This window comes from Hemibagrus wyckioides, linkage group LG04 (genome assembly GCF_019097595.1).
Source record: "Hemibagrus wyckioides isolate EC202008001 linkage group LG04, SWU_Hwy_1.0, whole genome shotgun sequence".
Classification (NCBI taxonomy): Eukaryota; Metazoa; Chordata; class Actinopteri; order Siluriformes; family Bagridae; genus Hemibagrus; species Hemibagrus wyckioides.
Genome location: NC_080713.1, coordinates 17,875,672 through 17,895,839, shown reverse-complemented (window position 1 = coordinate 17,895,839; position 20,168 = coordinate 17,875,672). Strand labels below are relative to the sequence as shown.

At 36.6% G+C, this 20,168-nt stretch overlaps 1 protein-coding gene across 5 annotated transcripts; it reads left to right on the top strand.

The window, feature by feature from the left end:
* The first annotated feature begins 52 nt into the window (after positions 1–52).
* Positions 53–19,563, top strand: slc24a1 (solute carrier family 24 member 1). 5 transcript variants are annotated; one of them, XM_058388587.1, is made up of 11 exons: positions 53–527; positions 1,293–2,498; positions 7,612–7,674; positions 7,982–8,084; positions 9,894–9,944; positions 14,050–14,133; positions 14,684–14,781; positions 16,035–16,304; positions 16,764–16,853; positions 16,998–17,164; positions 18,569–19,563. In XM_058388587.1, exons 2-11 carry the CDS (start codon positions 1,446–1,448, stop codon positions 18,816–18,818), a joined length of 2,229 nt encoding a protein of 742 aa, XP_058244570.1. In that variant the 5' UTR covers positions 53–527; positions 1,293–1,445; the 3' UTR covers positions 18,819–19,563. The 5 variants fall into 5 exon arrangements, with proteins under 5 accessions (XP_058244570.1, XP_058244569.1, XP_058244572.1 ...); XM_058388586.1 differs by having other exon boundaries at positions 7,982–8,090; XM_058388589.1 differs by lacking the exon at positions 14,050–14,133.
* Positions 19,564–20,168: the final 605 nt, after the last annotated feature.

Here is a 20,168-nt window from a genome sequence, read left to right as displayed (position 1 = left end):
AGAGAGAGAGAGAGAGAGAGAGTATTAAAGCTGAAGCACTTGTAGCATTTGAAAGGAAGTACACCTACGCAGTCTATTACTGAAACGTATTTCAAACAGTTTATTTTGATGGAGAAGGTGATTATATAGCATTAATGGTGTAGTGTATCTGTCGAAAGTTTAGTGTAAGCTTTCTATACATTATTACATCATTTCCTTTCTGTTAGTTTTTAATTATTTTTTGCTTTAACATTTTTTTAAATTTTATTTTAATACAATATAATTCAAATACAAGAGATCAAAATAATTGGTGAGGCAAATGGTTCAAGACATAGGTTAATGAGAGTGTAGGGAGACAGTACAGATAATCTTCTTAAAAAGACTTCAGGTATTAGGTATTATGCTGATCCACGGTGGAGAGCTGTCCTGCTGTGCGTCCCAGTTGACCTGAGCTGCTGTGGGCAGTGCGCGAGTGTGTGAGCGCCGGAGCTCTGCGTCCAGTCCAGCTGTTCATCAGCACCGCGCCACGGCCATCACCGCATCGCTCCGTAAGTACACCTCTCTCTCTCTCTCACACACACACACACACACACACACACACACACACACACACACACACACACACACACACACACACCTCAGAGAACAAAATGAGACACTCAGTAATAACCGACGAAATGTGTCATAATCTGGTTGTATCATTCTAGGCTATGTGGAAAGAATATACACCTGTCGTTGTTTCTGACTAGAAATAATGATCTAAATCGATTTAGATTTGTCCCCAAAACAAATGTCATTTAATTCGGTTAATAAACAAAAACATTTTTTTTACACCTAGATTACTTTAATGCTTTAATTTGTCTTTCAATAGCCCTCTAGAGATTGTTTTAGAGATTTCTTTTCTTTTCTAAATTTTCTTTTCTTTTCTTAATTACACACTGAAGCACAGTGTCTATCTGCACAGACTATTTGTCACTGAAGCAAAATACTAACAGACAAGCCATAAACACTATACTCAGAAACCTGTTGCTTAGATTTGTCCTCAAAAACAAATAAAGTGTCACTTAATTCAGTTAATAAAGAAAATGTATTTACACCTAGATCAGTTTTAATGGTTTAATTTGTCTTTCAATAGCCCTTTAAAGATTGTTATAGAGATTTCTTTTCTTTTCTTTTCTCATTTGAAACACACTAAAGCACTGTGTCTATCTGCACATTTAGACTATTTGTCATTGAAGCAAAATACTAACAGACAAGCCAGCAATACTATACTCAGAAACCTGTTGCTTAAAGTTTATCCCAATTGTTTGCAGCGAGAGAGACCTGGGAGATGAACCTTCCAATCCTGAGAGAATGAGATGTTTCACTCTGTGACAGTGCCCTTCACACCCCATCATAACCTGGTGGGACATACTGGAATATATTACCTGGGACAAGAGCAAATCCCATAGGAAACACAGCACAAAATGTATCTCACTCGGAGAAAGCGACTTCAGCTGACCCGGATTATCTTTCTCCTGGCTGGGGTTTTGCTTTGTTGTATATACCAACTAACCGTTAGAACCAGATTACCAGGACCCTGGCCAGAAGCTCAGATTGGAGAAAACTCTAACATTGACCACAAAGATGTTACTGAAGGACTGGTAGGGAAACCAGGAGTAACAGCCAAGCTGACCACTGCTGCTGTGGAAGAAGGTCTATCAACTCATACTGCACCTAAACCAGACACAACTGCATCCACCACCCCTCTGAGAACAGAGAGAGCTGAAACAACAGTGTTACGCCCAGTGACCACCACAAATAGGACAATTGTCCGTTGCATCTATGTAGAGCCAGACCTTCCAAAGCCCACTCCAGTTCCTACACCAGCATCTGAACCTACTCACCCTACACCCACAATCCCCATCTCTGGCCCTGCAGACCCTCCTCACATAAAGGGTGAATACCCTCAGGACATCTTCTCCATTGAAGAACGACGGCGAGGCTGGGTGACTCTGCACATCTTTGGGATGATATACATGTTTGTTTCTTTGGCCATTGTGTGCGATGAGTTCTTTGTCCCTACTCTTGGCGTCATCACTAAAAAATTGGAGATCTCAGATGACGTTGCTGGAGCAACCTTCATGGCAGCTGGAGGCTCTGCTCCTGAACTCTTCACCTCTTTGATTGGTGTTTTTATTTCACACAGCAACGTGGGAATTGGAACTATCGTAGGCTCAGCTGTATTTAACATCCTTTTTGTTATAGGAATGTGTGCTTTGTTCTCTCGGGAGATGCTCTACCTCACCTGGTGGCCACTCTTCAGAGATGTTTCCTTCTACATCTTAGATCTGATTATGCTCATCATCTTCTTCTTGGACAATACCATCATGTGGTGGGAGAGCATAATGCTGGTGGCTGGTTATGCAATTTACGTCTACTTCATGAAATACAATGTCCAGATTGAGCAAGCATTCAAGGCTCAGCTCCGCAGACACAAGAACATCGTCAAAGTCATCCCAGTAGAGGAGCCTGAGAAGGTGTGTCCTTATTTATTTATTTATTTATTTATTTATTTATTTATTTATTTATTTATAGGGGGGTGTTGGGGTGTTACATTAAGACAGTCTCTTCACAGTTTAGAAAGGCCTGCTAAGTCGGTGTCCTCAAGCAGTCTAATCTAGTTATACTCAGTGAGCCATAAAACAGGATTGGGTTTGTTTTATATTACACACTTGAACTCTTCTTAAGGAGCTTGATTAACACAGTGCAGGAAGTTCTAAATGCAGCTCAAAAAATATGCAAAAAAAATTATTTGTTCAATTCTTTCTAATAGGTATTATAAGAAGGTATTCTAACATTGTCCTGCACAGACAACAGTAAAAATTGATTGTCCTATGTTTATTCATTAAACAGACACACAGATTTCACAGCCTTTGATGAGACAAAATGAAAAGGATCTCTTGTGTTTGTGCAAGCGGGACCTTACTAATGAGCTGTCCTGCCATTTGTGACGTAGCTCACACAGATTGACAGCCAGAATCCAATAAATATTAATACAATGTCAATTACAATATTCAGGATTCAGGAGTTTTTGCTTTTTCTGTCTGTTACATCACAAAACGAAATTCTTACTCTGTGAATCCTTCCGGCAGCCTATGACACAAATTATAAGGACATAAGGAAGGAAAAAATTACAGACCAGTCATAAATTGCAAGATGAAAATTAAATTGAATGTTTACATGTTTACAAACTCCCCACCTCAACCTCACTTTCTCTCTTAGCTTAGACACTGTGGTTAATGGGAGCTTTGGAGAGATCAGCACTCACACTAATCTAACATAATGTACACACACACAAACACACACACACTTGAGACGAAGAATAGTAGTACAGAAATAGTTCACCTCAAATAATATATCAAAATGAGAAATAATAATTATTAAACAGCAGTGTAATGACAATCATCAATCTTTTTGCTTGTGCATATATATATATATATATATATATATATATATATATATATATATATATATATAGTTTTTTGTTACCAATCTGGTATAGAATTATCCTTAAAGCTGGTTGAAATTAAAGAGTTTTGGCTATATCATTATAGCTGTAGAGTCACATGACCATAATAGACATTTTCTTAGTAGTTAATTAGACTTCATAAATTAAAATCAGTTGTACCCCCAGGGTGTTAACACATGCACCCATTCTAAGCCGTAATAGTATTTTCCTCTGCTAGCTAAAATAAAGCCATTCTCACTGTTAACCCTAATCCTATCAGGCTGTGTTCTATCCAAACAGTGTAACATATAGCATGTTTAAGGTGAGTGTGATTGGAGCTTACATAATGTTAAAAGGGTGTAAGAAGGCTTACAATTTTGTCAAGCCCTTGTACCTGATTAAATACATAATAAAACACTGCAGCATTTATATTATATCCTCTCGTACCTCAACAATATGTTGACAATTAAAAATATTTTTTTAATCATAAATGACTTTTAACCATTTATACTATTTTCTTTTTAAAAAATGACATTATGATTCATTTATCCTCCAGCACATTGGAATGCTTGATAATGATTGATCAGAATATGTTGATTCATTTTCTGTTACAAAGCTTGAGAAGTATTGCTAGCTATACGATTCTAATAATGTGCTTGTTCTAATTACAGTTTTTATAGTAAGATTTCATCCACAGGAACTTGGTGGACACTCCTTATCTGAGGCTAATAATAAAAAAAGGATTAGAACTTTGGTTATTTAACTTATATGAATATTATCACTCATATGGTGAAGCTTTTAGTGCAAATATGTTTATTCAACATCTAGATTCCCTACTGTCTATGCTTTGAAACATTCAAAACATTTTCTGTGTTCAGGACAGAAGACAGGGAGTATTAATAAAGTAAATAATGTAATTGCTGGCAAATTAAGGTGGTGTAAGAGGAATACAACACTTCAGTACCTGCTAGGACAATCATCCACAGGCTCTATCTCACCATACACTCATGTATTAAGTTTATTAACAGTGAGTCTAACAGTCATTAACAGTGAGTCTCATTTTAGTTGCAGTTGCCATATTACTGAAAAATTGCAAAACACCGACCCCTTCTGTACTGTAAACTTTCCTGGGGCATAAAATCTCTTTTACAAAGTGAGGACTTCTTCCATTCATGTTAAATAAAATGTCTCTTTACAAAATGCTGTACCAGATCAATTACCATGCATTTGTCTTTGTTTAAATAACAGAAATAAAATACATTTATTAATAGGCTCAAAATATGCAGAGCATCCACCATACAAGTCCTTGTGAATGATCTGTTACGAGAATACTGTAAGTGCATCATATAAACCTTTGATCGTGAATTTCAGCCAACACTAATGTTAGATCTGTTTTTATCTAAAGTTAATCAGCACTTTCTGACCAGTGAAATTCAACAGTTCTGTACAGAACAGAAACAGGAAAGTGAACAGGAAAACTGCACTTACATCAGTATGTTCTCAAATCATCTTACAGACTATATATATTACGCAAGTGGCTTTATTTAAGTGCAGTGTTGTTAAGAAATTGTCTAATGTCAAATTCTTCCTAATGCTACTTTGGATGTGGGCACACTAAGTGGTCAGATATGTTGCTCAAAAGACAAAGAAAAATCACATTCATAAATCTACAGCATCAACCTGGTCAGGGTTACAGTGGTTCACTATTCACTATTATTTTATTTATATTTTTGAAAACATATCTGCAGTAGTTTGGGATTTAAAAATGTGCTTTGGATTACTGATCATAAGGTTGTGAGGTCAAATCCTGGCACCAACAAAATCCCACAGGTGTGTCCTGGAGCAAGACCTTTAACCTTCGTCTGCTCAGCTAACCTTGTTCATGTATAAAATGTATTACATTGACTGAACATAACGTCAGACAGCACCTCTTTAATCACAGCACGCTACAGTGTTGCCTCATGTCTATTTGGGTTACAAGGCTACACACAGCTCTAAGACTAACAGGGTTAGAAGGTTAAATCTAGCTAGCTAATATGCAGCAGAAACAAAAGTGTCATGTCTTCTAACCTCCCATCTGTGTTTTTATCACCAGATGTACTATTATTGTTTTTTTTTCACCAGCAAGTCTAAGACATTCAACATTAGCCAGGTAGTGTTGGTGTCAGACATGCAAATACACAGAGAAATAAACTGAAGTTGCACGCTGAGGGTGAGCAGATGTCCCGGATATTAAATATGACAGAATGTGAAAAACAAAATTTAGAGGAAATAAACAACTCCTGTTAGTCACTAGCCAGCCGCCATCATGTGTTTCGTAGTTAAAATAATTTTCACTACCATCTGACTATCATCTATCATTCACTAATTTCCTGCCAATTGCCTTGCCTGTTAAAAAAACTCCTCCATCATTACTGAATTCCTATTCCATTACAGTATAATATCAGACCCTTTCACTTGCTCACTTTTTCTCTCCTCTGATTGGCTGCCAGCTGTTTCTGGCTTATGTGAACAAATTTTCTGCCAATTCTGACCCATCACCTCTGACACAGTGCTGATTGTAAATTACCATTACAGGTTGTCAGAGTAACTCACACTAGCTCAGGAACATCAGATTATAGAGGGTTTTTTTCTTATTATAAAACACAATCTTGTCCCTAGCTTTAAAGCTGCAGTCAAGATGTGTTTTAGTGCTGTAACAATATCAATAATGCAATAATGAATTATTTTATATTAGTCGCTATATTAGTCATTATGTATGCATTTTTTGCATTTAATTATTTCACACAGTAGCAGCTAACATACATTTTTTTCAAAGTTTGAAACTGAAATGTGCGTGCTTAAACATAAAGCCGAAAAGGAAAATATATAAATAAACAGAGGTTCAGTGGCTTAGATGTGGCAGTGGTTCTACCATGGCCTAAAAAGCTAGGATATGCAGAGGGTCAAATTTGAATGTAATAAACATGTGACAAATAAAGGCTTTTACCTTCCTATAAAGATTTTAAAGTATTTAATATAAGAATTTAAACCTGACTTTCCTCTTTGACAAGTAATGGCTTGTCTTCAAGGCAGATGCTTAGTTTAATTGACCATCAGTGAGATTTTAAAATTCCCTAACAGCTCAATCAAATGTGTTTTATTAAGTTGTAACTCTCTCTCTCTCTCTCTCTCTCTCTCTCTCTCTCTCTGTGTGTGTGTGTGCACTCGAATAAGGAGCTGTAAATACTTAATGTTTAGAATAGTAACCAAAACATAACTAAGAAGCCATATGAGAAAGATATCTACTCTATTCATGTGTGCACTTAACAGTGAAGCAAGTTGAAAGTAAGAAATCCTGTAGGATGTGAATAAGAAGTGCTTCCTAATGAATTATTTTCAGAGAACTGATCACAGAAAGAATGTTTCAGTCATGTCTCAGTGGGTCAGAACAACTCCCTTAAACGCTCACTCTTTTCGAGCATAGATGTGCGTGTTTGAAACAGATTTCTTCGGAATGGTAAAAATTGTGCAGTGTGGAGTTGGGGTTAGATATTTTCATTTGGTCAGTTACATGGCTGATATTACATGGGTTTATCTATTTTAACATGGTATCAGTTGAGATTTCGAGGACCTGAATGACTGATGTTTGGTTAGGTCCATGTTTGTTCATGTGATATATAATCATTTACATTATCTACTGTCCAGTGTTACCCAAATGAGGATGAGGTTCCCTTCTGAGCCTGGTTCCTCTCAATGTCCATTGTAAAAACTGTTATACAAATGAATTGAATTGAATATAATCAGTGTGATTTAGACACTTCAATCATATATAAAATAGTTGCCATTAAGTACCTACTAGGAAATGTTTGACTAGCTGATAACAGTGCCATACAAACTTATCTACTCAAATATAAAAGCATTTAATACATCTAATATCGAAGTCTACTACTGTGAATTGTGCTCTTTTGAGAGTTTCAATTATACTACTATACAACTCTAATGATCCCATTTCAACCTCTGAGGACATGTGAACTTAATTATTCATCATTGGATCTAAATACACACATGTATCATTTTCATAAGAATTGGAAATAAAAAGAAAATAATATTCTGTGACTTTGGTCTTCTGTAATGTTTCTGTAAATCGTTGTTTCTCACAGGACAATGGGACAACAGTTGATGATAATTCCACTCCTGAACCTGAGGACAAGAATCGTTTAAAGGTAATAAAAGAATTAATTCAAATAATTAAAAAAAGCAAAAATATTCGTCATACCATTAAAAAGAAACAAAAATAAATCAAATGGGCAAAGGTTACCCAAGTAAGTCAGCTATGTTAGATGTGTAATGAGTTTCACATGTCCTGTGGTATGAACATGGGATTCTTAATCTGAGTAAAACAGTGCCTTTAAATATGCTTTCGTAAAACATATTTATTGAGTTTCTCTTTTGACGTTATGAGATTGATTGCTACCTATCTTTATATTTTATCTGTCTATGTGGAATGTATGTCTATATCCCTATATTCAGCTTAAGCCCACACTACAACGAGGGGGCAGTTCAGCATCTTTGCATAACAGCACCATGAGGAACACCATTTTCCAGCTCATGATTCACACACTGGATCCTTTGGGTGAGGGTAAGAGCACTTCAGTGATACATCGGTTTATAAAAGGAAGCCACTTAGCATAAATTGTAGAAGTCATGTGGCCTTTTAAATAACAGTGTCTCCAGTAAAGCTGGAAACCATAATGCATGCTCGTATGAGCTTTCTAAGAGCAGGGCAGATCTAATCTTATGGTGATGAAAGACAAGATTTTGGAACATTCTAACATCTAAGATTCAAGACAAATAAAAAACCTTTACTACTACTACTACTACTACTACTACTAAAAATGTTCATACATTTATTTTTTCATATCAGATACCTAAACATTAAAAAACAACACCACATATGATCTCATTTAGATGTCATTCAGTTATTGTGAAGACTGCAGGTCTGAGTTATTTAATGAGAAAAAAATTTCATTCTGTTTAGCTTGACACTGTTATGAAGCAACTATAAAATATTATTTTTTAATGCTCAGGTTCTGGTTTACATCCTGTTCATTTAGCTTTTTAATTCATAATAAAATATTCCATGTGATCTTTGATTAAAGTGGTCATTCTTATAGATAAACAGTGAAATATGCCAAGGCGTGATACAAGGGAGTTTCTTTGCCCTTCACTTGTAAAATGGATTAGCAAAGTTTCAACTGAAGGCAGCATTAAGTCCCGATTGAGACTAAGCAGATAAATGCCTCTCTCAGTCTATGGAGTGATGAGTGATTCGGCTAGGGATGCAGGGATGGAAATGACTCATAAGAATAGTCATGGCTCTGTGGCATTTTATCTTGTCACACCACTGAACATGCAGTGTAAATGTGCTGGGTCATTTCATATACTGATTATTAACTGTAAAATAGCTATGAAATAATTGTCATCTACAGAAATCACTCGAACTCAAGTTAGATATCTTGATGGCTTAAATGCAGCAGTACAGTAGATTCATGAATTTCTTGTAAAGCCACCCTGCAGTTGTAACATTTATCATTTTGAGAAGCACATGGATATTATATACCTATCATTTGCCCTCATATGATGGCAAGTATGCAGCAAGCTACACAGTATATCTACATAAACATCAGAATAAACCGCAGACTAAGCTTGCCAGGGTTAGATCATGTTCATACATAATCCAGTGTGCATTCAAGCTGATCTCCATGGACACTAGCCTATGGGTCAGTGGTAAGGGAAGAGGAAGCATTAAAGGTCTCTTATATATGATGACCTTAACTCCAACCTCAAGGAGTGGTGCTGCAGCTGCAGCCTCACAGACCTTGCTCAAGCTGCCAGCACTGGGCTGCTCCAGCATATTAAGCTGCTTTTGATAGAGCTCATAAAAGCTGGCTGTGAGCCAGCCTCCAGCAGCGCAATCCCTTTATCTTATCAGGGCTCTCCCGTATTCATACACAACAGATACGGCACACCTGCTACATAGCACTTCACATGACCCACTTTGTGTCACTAAGTGTTATCTTTGTTAATTGCATACAGTATGGGGTATGTACTGAAGCATGTTTCTCTCATGGTCAGCCTGGGGAAGGGCATGAAGGGAAGTGTGCAGACCTCTAGATGTCTATAACACCAATGCACTTGGCCAGCATGGACAACTAGGGTTTTAGACAACTAGGATTATTTTAAACCTGAACCTCAGTGTAGAGCACAGTTCTACACTAAGCAACATTACCATTGTCATAATGTTTTTAAAGTGCTGAATAATCTTTTCATAACCCTACCTCTTAATCAGACATGGTGTCTGGGCTTTTATTTAAGTAAGTTGAATTAAAAATGATGAAATACATTCTTTTCAAAAGCATTCATATGAATCTCTGCTTATTAGACTCAGTGGTAAATGGGGGTACAATGCCCAGCAGCTCTTTGGGAAGTAAAGGTAAGATGTCCAAATGGCTGTGCTGCTCTGCCCATGTTATTGTGGATGTTTGTGCTGTGATGGCTGTGTGGCTATGTGGTGTTTCAATGATATTTCAACTGCTCTTGTGTTATTGTGCTCTTAATGTGTGAGCTGTATATTCACCGTAATGGAGCCAGACAGTTGTATTTCCACAGCATATATGTATAAAAGAAGTATTTTCAAATATCTGCCATCTACAGTCAGGTCCAGATATATTGAAAATGAATGAAACAGGCTGTTTAAAATGAACAGCAAAGATAATCTGATACAAGACACATTTGGGAATGAGACATGCTTTTATTATAGCGACACTGTGTATAAAGGTCAAAATGACTGGTGCAACTTCCCTGATTCATATCAACTCAATATTCATATTCATATTCATATCAATTCAATTCAGTTTCAATTCAATTTATTTGTCGAACACTTTTAACAATGGACAGCAGCTTTACAGAAGTATAGAAACATAGAAAAAGTTATTATTTATTCCGAACGTTTATCTCTTACAACAGGTTTGTCTTTTTTTTATTTTTAAAGCTCCAATCAGTATGTGACAGATTCCACTATATTATTTCAACAGCTTTTACAAATCCTCACTGTTTTGGCTGTCCTGAAACTCATTTGATTTAAGCTGCAGACCTCATTAGGAGAGATTTTCTCATATCTATGTTGCCCATAGTTCTATTCTTAACTTCTCTTCAGTTCCCAGATACTATTCTCCAATTATTAATATTTTCATTAATTTTTAATTTATTTATTATATTTTAGAATGTGTCTAATATTCTAAAATATAATAAATATATAAATTTATATAAATATATTAATTTATATAACTATATATCAATTTATAAAATATAATTTGTTAGAAAGTAACAATTATTGGGTATTGTGGGTATCGGTTTATTATTATTAATGTTATTATTATTATTAATATACTGAAATATCCTGTGAAAACAACTGTAGTTTTCAGGCAAAACATACCGAAATGTCCTATGTCAGGGATGCTACAGATTTTTACCAAAGACCCTGGACAAACTCAAAATTGCTAAATAATAACTAAATAAATACAATTAAATATATTATAAACTAATATAAATATATTATAAACACAACATTCCTCAAATTTCTCTATTCCCATCCTAAATTAATATATGATAATTGGAGGGTGGGTCATATTTGAAAAGCATTTTTTTATGTAGCTCTCTTAGAAAATTATTGTCAAATTTCAAAGCAGATACATTCATCAAATCCAAACTTTTTCCCAAAGCAGACAAATAGAGGTTAAATTAGACAAATGACTAAGAGCTGGAGACCATGTACTGGGAAACTAGGAAAATAAGAAACTAGTACACATCTGGCAATGTGAAACACAGCTGAAAATGGGAGATATACTTTCAGAAACAGAGTACACTATAATGAAATAAACTATATAAATATAAATGAAATAGATCAAATCATAGGTGTATGTTAAAACACTCTTTCCATCATGTCATTATTTCTAAAATAAAAACATACACAGGAATGGTCTTGTAGGATGGCTGCTCCACATAATCAAAGGAGTTAACAGAGGGAGAATTGTGTTTGTTTTGAACAAAGAAACATATATAAAGGTTGAAATAGCTGATTTAAGCTTTCTGTAAGGAGATGTTTGATATTTATGGAAGGAATCATTGTCAGCCTTCTGTAACACTTTTCAGGACAGAGCACTCTATGCTTTCTCAGTAGCATAACAAGCTACATTTTTACTCTTAATGAGAGACAAATAAAGAGGAACTGGTGAGGGATATGATTAAAAATCTTGATATTTCATAAATTAATAAATGAATAATAGTGGACCAGAAATTGGACCAGAATATCATTGCCATTTTAATGCACCAGTAATTTTGACACATACACTATGTTTCAGTGATACAGTGAATATAAAAAGTTTATGCACAAAGATTTTTCACCTTTAATGTGATATAGCAACCAACAAAATTGTGAAATATAGAAAGGTTTTAGGGAAAAAAAGAGAAAAACCTGCAAATACTAGATTGCAAAATCAGATTTCATCTGATTGCTGAGAGCATGGTCCACAAAAAGATTTGCAAGCATGTATGGGGTCTCATTGTCATAAGGTTTCGATCAGGAGAGGGGTACAAAGAACCTGCAAAATATAAGCTTTACCGTAGAACGCTGTTATGGCGGAGTAAATGTGGCACCACAGTGACATTAGCGAGAACAGGATGTCCCTCCAAAATTGGCCAAAGAACAAGATGCAAACTTATCAGGGAGGCTGCCAAAAGACCTACAGCGATATTACAGGAATATCTTGCAGGCACTGATTACACTCTGCATGTGGTGGCAATTTCCTGTGGCTGAGTGGAAGCCCCTAATAGAAGCAACAAAGCATTTAATCTCACCTAAAACATGTGGCAAAATGATCAGAAGAAGCATTTTGGAATGACCCAGTCTAAAACCTATCCAAAACCTGTGGAAGAGAACTGTGCACAAGAGATCCCCTTGCACTTGGATGGATCTACCCAAAATGTACACACAAAGATGATCTAACAAAATAATAGTTATTGTAAGTTTTTCCCCCCACTAAAAACGATTTGTTTTTCATTTGAATTTTGTTGGTTGTTAAATTGCATTAAAGGTTTTATTTTTTTACATCGCAAAAACCTGCCATTTTGACAGAGTTCAATGAAATGATATATCCACTGTATTTCTCATTTGATTATTATATTTATTATAATAAAAGCATGATTTCCCCATGTTTTAACCTTTACGTTCTGTTCGGTCCAGAACGACCCATTATGCAGTGATTTCCGGACCATTCATTTGATTGGACAGATGTTCCAAGAGTGCTGATATTTAGCATAACATCACTATGCCTGTTACTATTTATATCACTCTGCTTGTCTGTGTTCAGTACACAAAATCATTCATTTCTAGAATTCGTTCATTACATTGAAAATTGTTACTACACTCATTACTGCTTGTCAGTGTGCTGCATGGAAACACACAATGCTCTATCCATCTATGGCTTCTTTGGGAACAATTTTTGTTGAAGGAGCCTAGGGCCGAATCACAGCCTCACTGATATTTGCTAAAACAGCACTCTTGCTTAATTACAGTGGAACCTTGGCATATGAATTTAATTCATTCTGGAGGCAAGTTCTTAAGGCGAAAATTTGTATTGCGATACAAATTTTCCCGTAAGAAATAATGTAAATGCAGATAATCCGTTCTAGCCACCCAAAAATATTACCAGATTTCAAAGATCAAGGGTCCTCACAGGAAGTTGTGCCACCAAGCTTGGGCTAAAAATAGAACAGACCACCCACAGCATCAATCTATCAATAAAAAAACGCCTGAAAAACTGAAGGCAACATTTGTATTGTGGGTTGACTCTTTCGAAACAGCTTTCGTTGACTGAAAAAAATTTGGAAATTTGCTTCGGTTGGCTTCGCTTGGCTTTCCACTGACACAAACCAGTTTTGAACAGCTTCCAGACGTACATGCAACCTAGTTCGGTTCGTTTGTATGCTGAAAATGCTTCGTATGGCGATGCAAATTCCTTGAAAAATTTCAGGTCTTAAAACAAAAATTCATAAGGGAGTGCATTCGTATGCAGAGGTTCCACTGTATAAGTGATAATACTAAAATGAAACATATAAAATGTCCCTGGCTGAATCTAAAAGAGATGAACAATCATTTATACTGCAGAAATATTCAACTAGTGACAAGGTGAAACAAAGCACTCTGATTTGTGCCACCTTGTTTGTGTGATTGTTTGGTATTTGCATAATCTGAAAGAAAAAAAACATTTGTGAATCTATTTGCTGTTCCGTTTATCTTTCCTTCAGCTCTATTTGCACATTAGTGTTCATTTAGACATTTACTGCGATAAAGAAATCACAACTGTATTGCTATAAATCCTAAAGATATATCCCGTGTCAATGACATTCTGTAGATCATTACTAATAAGAATAGAACATAGGGTTAAACATAACATTATCTGTGCTGCTTCATTCAGCTTTTTTACCTACCTTTATCAAGTCTAGACCTGACTGTATATTTCACTTCTTTTGGTTTGCAGTGAAGTTTAAAGAAAAGGCTCAGATTTTGAACAGCATGGCCAGGGGGAAAGTAGAGGGCAAAGAGAAGGAAAAATCGGGCAAAGGTGAGCTCCGGTATTCCACCATGTCATCATAGTGTCCTAGTACAGCGTGTGTTCTAATGGTTGCTCAGAGGTTTGTGTACAGGTTTGACTACCATTGGCCAATCTAGCAAGTGAGCTCGGCTGCTTAATTACATTAAAACATTGCTGATTAATGTGGCATTTGCAAAAACAGCAGCACACCAGCTGGGACCCGGATGAGAAGTGGCCAGAAAGGACTTTGTCAGTAGCTTTGCTTTCGTAGTCCATGTCCGTTTGGTCAGAATGGAGGAGATCTTCACACATTGATTATCACAATGATTGAGCTCCTTTTCATGAATTAAGTATGAGACTCAGCATCACAGCATATGATAAAATCTGCCAAATAACATGATGATGTTCTTTTATTAGAAACATCTATTGCTTCCTCTAAAAAACACAACTAGCTCTGAGAGTCATTCAGTGTGGTCATCAGTCAATAGTTGCTGATTACAATATAAGTGTATTAATCACAGGCTGATTAGTTTATTTGCTTTCTTGAATTTTGTCTTCATATGATGGTAAAACTTCACAGGTGAAGATTGTAACACAGAGGACACTAAGGAATCCAAAGAGCCAGCACCCGCACCATCTAACAAGGCAGATACCAAGGAAAAGCCAGAGGGACAGAAGGTGGGCAAAAGAACTAGGATGAAACACAGACATTAAATTGACATTAAATTGTACACTCACCGTCCACTTTAATAGGAAAACCTGTACACCACCTCATTTCTGCAGTTATCTAATCAGTCTGTCATGTGGCAGCAGCACAATACATAAAATCATGCAGATACGGGTGTAGAGCTTCAGTTAATGTTCACACCAAACATCAGAAAAGAGAAGTGCGATCTCTGTCACTTTATCCGTGGCATGGTTGTTGGTGGCAGGTGGGCTGATTTGAGTATTTTTGAAACTGCTTATCCCCTGGGTTTTTTCCACACACAACAGTGTCTTGAATTTACACAGAATGGTGCAAAAAACATTCTGTGAGCAGAGGGTCAGCAGACTGAAACACTTAATATCATCTCTCGTATCTTGCTGATAAGAGAGATGAGAGAAGAATGACTGTACTCATTCAAGTTGACAGAAAATCTAAAGTAACTTGAATATTCACTCTTTACAACTGTTCTGAGCTGAAAAGCATCTCAGAGTACACACCACATCAAACTTTAATGTGCATGAGCTACAGCAGCTGAATTCCTGACTGCTGAGAAGAGAAATCTGATGCTCCCATGGGCATAGACTCACTGAAACTTGACAGTTAATTGTAGACTGGAAAAGGACCAGATGATTTTTTATTCTATTCTTCAACTGTCCAATTTCTGTGAGCTTGTGCTCATGATAGCCTCAGATTCCTGTTAATGCCTGAAAGGAATGGAACCCAATGGGCTCTTCTGCTATTATAGCTCATCCATCTTGAAGTTTATGTTTTGTGCATGCTGAGATGCCTTTCTGCTCACTGAGTATTTCTACCCACAGAACTGTATCTTACTCAGTGTTTTATTATTATTATTATTATTATTATTATATTTTCCTCCACAATTCTGTGTAGATGCTAGAGACTGCTTTGTGCTTTGTGTGTCAATCACAGGAGATTTCACAGATTCTGAAATACCCAAACCAACCCATCTGAAACCAACAACAATGCCAAGATTAAAGACACAGAGATCACACTTTTTCTTCATTCTGATGTTTAATATGAACCTTAAGTTCTTGAACTGTATCTGTATGATTTTATGCATTATGCTGCTGCCACATGATAGGGTGATTGGATAACTGTATAAATGAGCAAGTATATATTCCTGTTCCTATTAAAGTTGAGTGTATATTACCCATTTAAACTTCCAGCTGTGTCTCTGTTTCTCTCTTTCTCTGTTTTTCTGCAGGAGGAGAAGGAGGCAGCAGCAGCAGGAGAAGGAGGAGGCTCAGAGGGATCAGAAGGCTCGGATGACAGTGATGATGACAGTGAGGAAGACAGTGATGAAGACAGTGATGATGAAGATGATGATCAGGAAGATGATGATGAAGATGGAGAGGAAAATGAAGAGCCTCTGTCCTTGGAGTGGCCAGACACCAGACGGAAACAAGCCACATACCTATTCCTTCTGCCCATTGTCTTTCCTTTGTGGCTCACCGTACCGGATGTCAGAAACCCAGTAAAGCAAAACAATACATCAAAAACAATTACATCAAATGAAATAAACAAAAAGCAATGCTTCAGCTTGTAGCTTTGTTAGTAGCCTCCATTTAGCATTCTAGAAGTGTGTAGTTACTGAAGACTGGTAAATGAATGAGTATAGCCATATTTACACCAGAAGCACAGTATTTTGTCATGTCTAACAGATTCAACATGGCCTTTGTTCCGAAAGCTTCATGCATGACCACACTAATGAAAATAAACCAACCACTCCTACAAAGTTCCACAGGATCAAGTTCTTAATGCAAACCTCTATTTTAAAATGATTATTCCAGCGAAATTTAAATATTATTTAATATCTTAATAAATATTTGGATTCGAGCATCCTTGAAAATAAGTAATACTTTAGGGTGGTCTGAGACAGGTTAAGGAAGCTGTTTTCTGGTCTGTTTGTCTTATTGATCATTGTCCTTTACAGGAATCCAAGAAGTACTTTGTCATTACCTTCCTCGGTTCTATAGTATGGATTGCTATTTTCTCCTATCTCATGGTGTGGTGGGCACATCAGGTCAGTTTATACACATTTTCCGCCTGGGCTAGATTCTATTTATAATGGAATGTCAGTAAAACAGACATGGAAATGTAATATTGTGAAATAGCCATAATGAAGAATCCATCATAGTGAAGTTTTACTTGTCTTTTTTCCTCCAAGGTGGGTGAAACCATTGGCATTTCCGAGGAGATAATGGGTCTCACCATTCTGGCAGCTGGTACATCCATCCCTGACCTAATCACCAGTGTGATTGTAGCTCGCAAAGGCCTGGGAGACATGGCTGTTTCCAGCTCTGTAGGCAGCAACATATTTGATATCACTGTGGGGTAAGTCACCAAGGCCTTTACTCACATATGAGTTAGATAATATAATAGCAAAATATGGTTCAGTAAATTAGGTGCTCCTAAAATATGTAAACAGTGAGTCATCTTCCTATCATCTTCAGAAAATGCTACTACTCACAGAAGGATATTTTGTACCATGCCTATGCTGAACCCTTGCACAAATTAATGTCGCTGCTGTAAGTTTCAAGTCAGAAAAATTCAATAAGACCATTTTTCCATTTCAGCAATGGTACTCAACATAGCAGATAATAATTGGTAAATGTTATTGGAGTGTGGAAAAAACTGATAATGCCATGAGAAAACCAAACCTTGTGGAGGGAAGAGGTCAAAAAGGAGAGAACCCAAGTCCATCCCTGTTTATGCATTAATGGAGGCTCAGAAGAGTTTGTGAAATGGGACACTAGTGGCACTTATGCACAGACCCTCTAGTCAGCTAGACTGTCTGAATGATTAGGAGATGTCACAGAGGGAACTGACCCCAGCAGAAGAATGAGGAGAACTTGACAGCATAGAATGCCATTAGGAAACCAGTTTATGTGTTAAATTATACCCCTGTGCAATAGCATTAACAAATTCTATGAACTGGTGGCATGAAAAAGTTATTAAATAATAAGCAATAAGTATCTGATTTAAAAATAAAAAAAACAACCCCAAAACATTTTTGAGCAAGTGGACAAAAATACTCTAAAACATGTTGTGAATTGCTTTGACAATGCTGTAATATTTATAATTAACAGTCAGGGCTGCCAGGTTTGAACTGGTGGGGACATATTTTTAATAGATCACGCGCTATGCTATTGTGTCTGAAAATAGTTACAGCTATAAAAGGCTTATTCTAAATTTCTGGTATGAATTAACACAGAACCACAGACATCAGAACAGAGAAACCTTTGCCTTCAGCTATATTTGAGTCAGATAGCCTTTGAGTCATCAGCCTCAAAGATGCACAAAAACCCCGTGCATGAGTGTTATGCTGTCAGGTCATTACTGGGAGAAGTCTTTCTTTTTCAACAAGAGATCGTGTTTCAGCTAGTGACTAGGGTTAGTCAGCTGTCTTGCTACTGAGGCCTTTACACTATGTTAAAATCCTAATAAAGTCTGACCACTTGGAGGCCATCTTGGGAAATCTCCCGGGCAGTTAATTTCATTTATACCCACTGAATGTGTGTTACTAGCCTCACACTGCCATCAGATTATTTTGTGTGATGTAGAATGATGCAGCATTATCCACTTTAAGAATATACAGTTCTAGAGAAATTCTAAAATATTACATCCTGTAGCTTTAATTTCATAACTTCAAATAGCACGACTCCAGAATATTACAACATCCAGATATAATGTTAAGTTATTATGCATGTTTAAGTTAAATATCCCCTGTGTCTACAGGTTGCCAGTGCCCTGGCTATTGTTCTCGTTCGTCCATGGGCTGGCACCTGTGGCTGTCAGCAGCAATGGACTTTTCTGCGCTATTGTGCTACTCTTCCTCATGCTGCTCTTTGTCATCATCTCCATTGCAGTTTGTAAGTGGAGGATGAATAAAATGCTGGGTTCCACCATGTTCATGCTCTACTTTGTGTTCCTTGTGCTCAGTGTCATGCTGGAGGACCGTATTATTGTCTGTCCAGTGTCAATTTAAGCAACACCTTGACTCCAAACATTCCAGTTTGAACCAGTCATTTGTTCTGTTCGATTTAACCCCTCCTAACCTCTAGAGGAGATAGAACCTTGTGCATGTGAGCATGTGTGTGAAGACCTTTCAACAAGTGATGTATGATGCAATATTTGCAACCAGTACTGTTGTAATACAGACATTTTCCCTTTTTTTCATACCTCAACACGAGACAACATGGATACTATATTGTGTTATCCATTTTGCAGCTAGTGACTATAGCGGGAACTACAGGGTTCCTGTCTTTTAAAGCTAAGGAGAGTCTTCTCTCATGCCATCTCTTCTGATCTCTTCTGCCTTGGATAGTGCATAACTCCTGCCATCTAGATGACTAATGAGCCAGTAGCCATGTGCCACTAGTGTGAATGATTTTCCATCATTTTAATTGAAACCAAACTCAAAAAGGCAACTGTGTGACAAAATTCCTTATTCCAAATATTGTGTCATACATCACTTTGTGACCTTTTGGTTATCAGGGGTTCATAGAACAATATGTATGTATGTTTTGTTCAACACTGCTGCATTAGCCATTTTTGTAACGCTGCTCTCTGGAAACACTAAATAACTCTGATACATTCACAGTTGAGTCATGAGTTTATTTTCTCTCAGAAACAAGTAAGATGACCATAATGAGCCACTGTGCAATACACCACATGGTGGCATCTTATGCATTTTTATAGTAGCCGGTTAAATTCTTTCAGATAGTCAGTAAAGCTGGTTAATTTTCGTTCATACAATTTCCAGCGCATTGTAAATAAACTGTTATGTGATGTACAATACAATCATGTATATTTTCCCTTGCTCAGTCCACCAACCTATAGTCCATTTTAAAATATACTGTAAACATTCAAAATTAAAAAACAACAACAAAACAAACACAGATGTACACATTCATATAGATATTTGATTGTAGTAAATATATGGTTTGGTTTTTGGATTGTATGTGTATGTATGCAGAACTAAAGTGTAGTAGTAGCTGTATTATGCTCATTCCTAGGTGACACTATTAGCATTCTGGCAATTAATGTTTCCCATGTTTTTGTGTAGTATATTTGTGCAGACACTTTTTTTCAGGGTCTCAACTTAGTAGCATCTGTTTAAACTACTCTAAAAAGCATAGCCCTGCATTTTATTTATTTATTTGCATTGACTTCACATCTCTCTCTCTCTCTCTTTTTTGTTTTATCACTGGTATCATGCAAATACATTATTCCAAAGGCTGTAGTCCTTTAGAAAGAATAATGAAATTCAATGAATTGTTTACTGTAAAGTTTGTAATTTACACTCACACTGCAATAGAGTTATTTTTGTAAAATG

Bases quoted from the DNA above. Each gene is read 5' to 3' on its own strand.
- slc24a1 (XM_058388586.1), top strand. From the start codon at position 1,446: ATGTATCTCACTCGGAGAAAGCGACTTCAGCTGACCCGGATTATCTTT. The intron at 14,134-14,683 runs GTGAGCTCCGGT...AAAACTTCACAG, and splicing joins GAAGGAAAAATCGGGCAAAG to GTGAAGATTGTAACACAGAG. The intron at 17,165-18,568 runs GTAAGTCACCAA...CTGTGTCTACAG, and splicing joins ATATTTGATATCACTGTGGG to GTTGCCAGTGCCCTGGCTAT.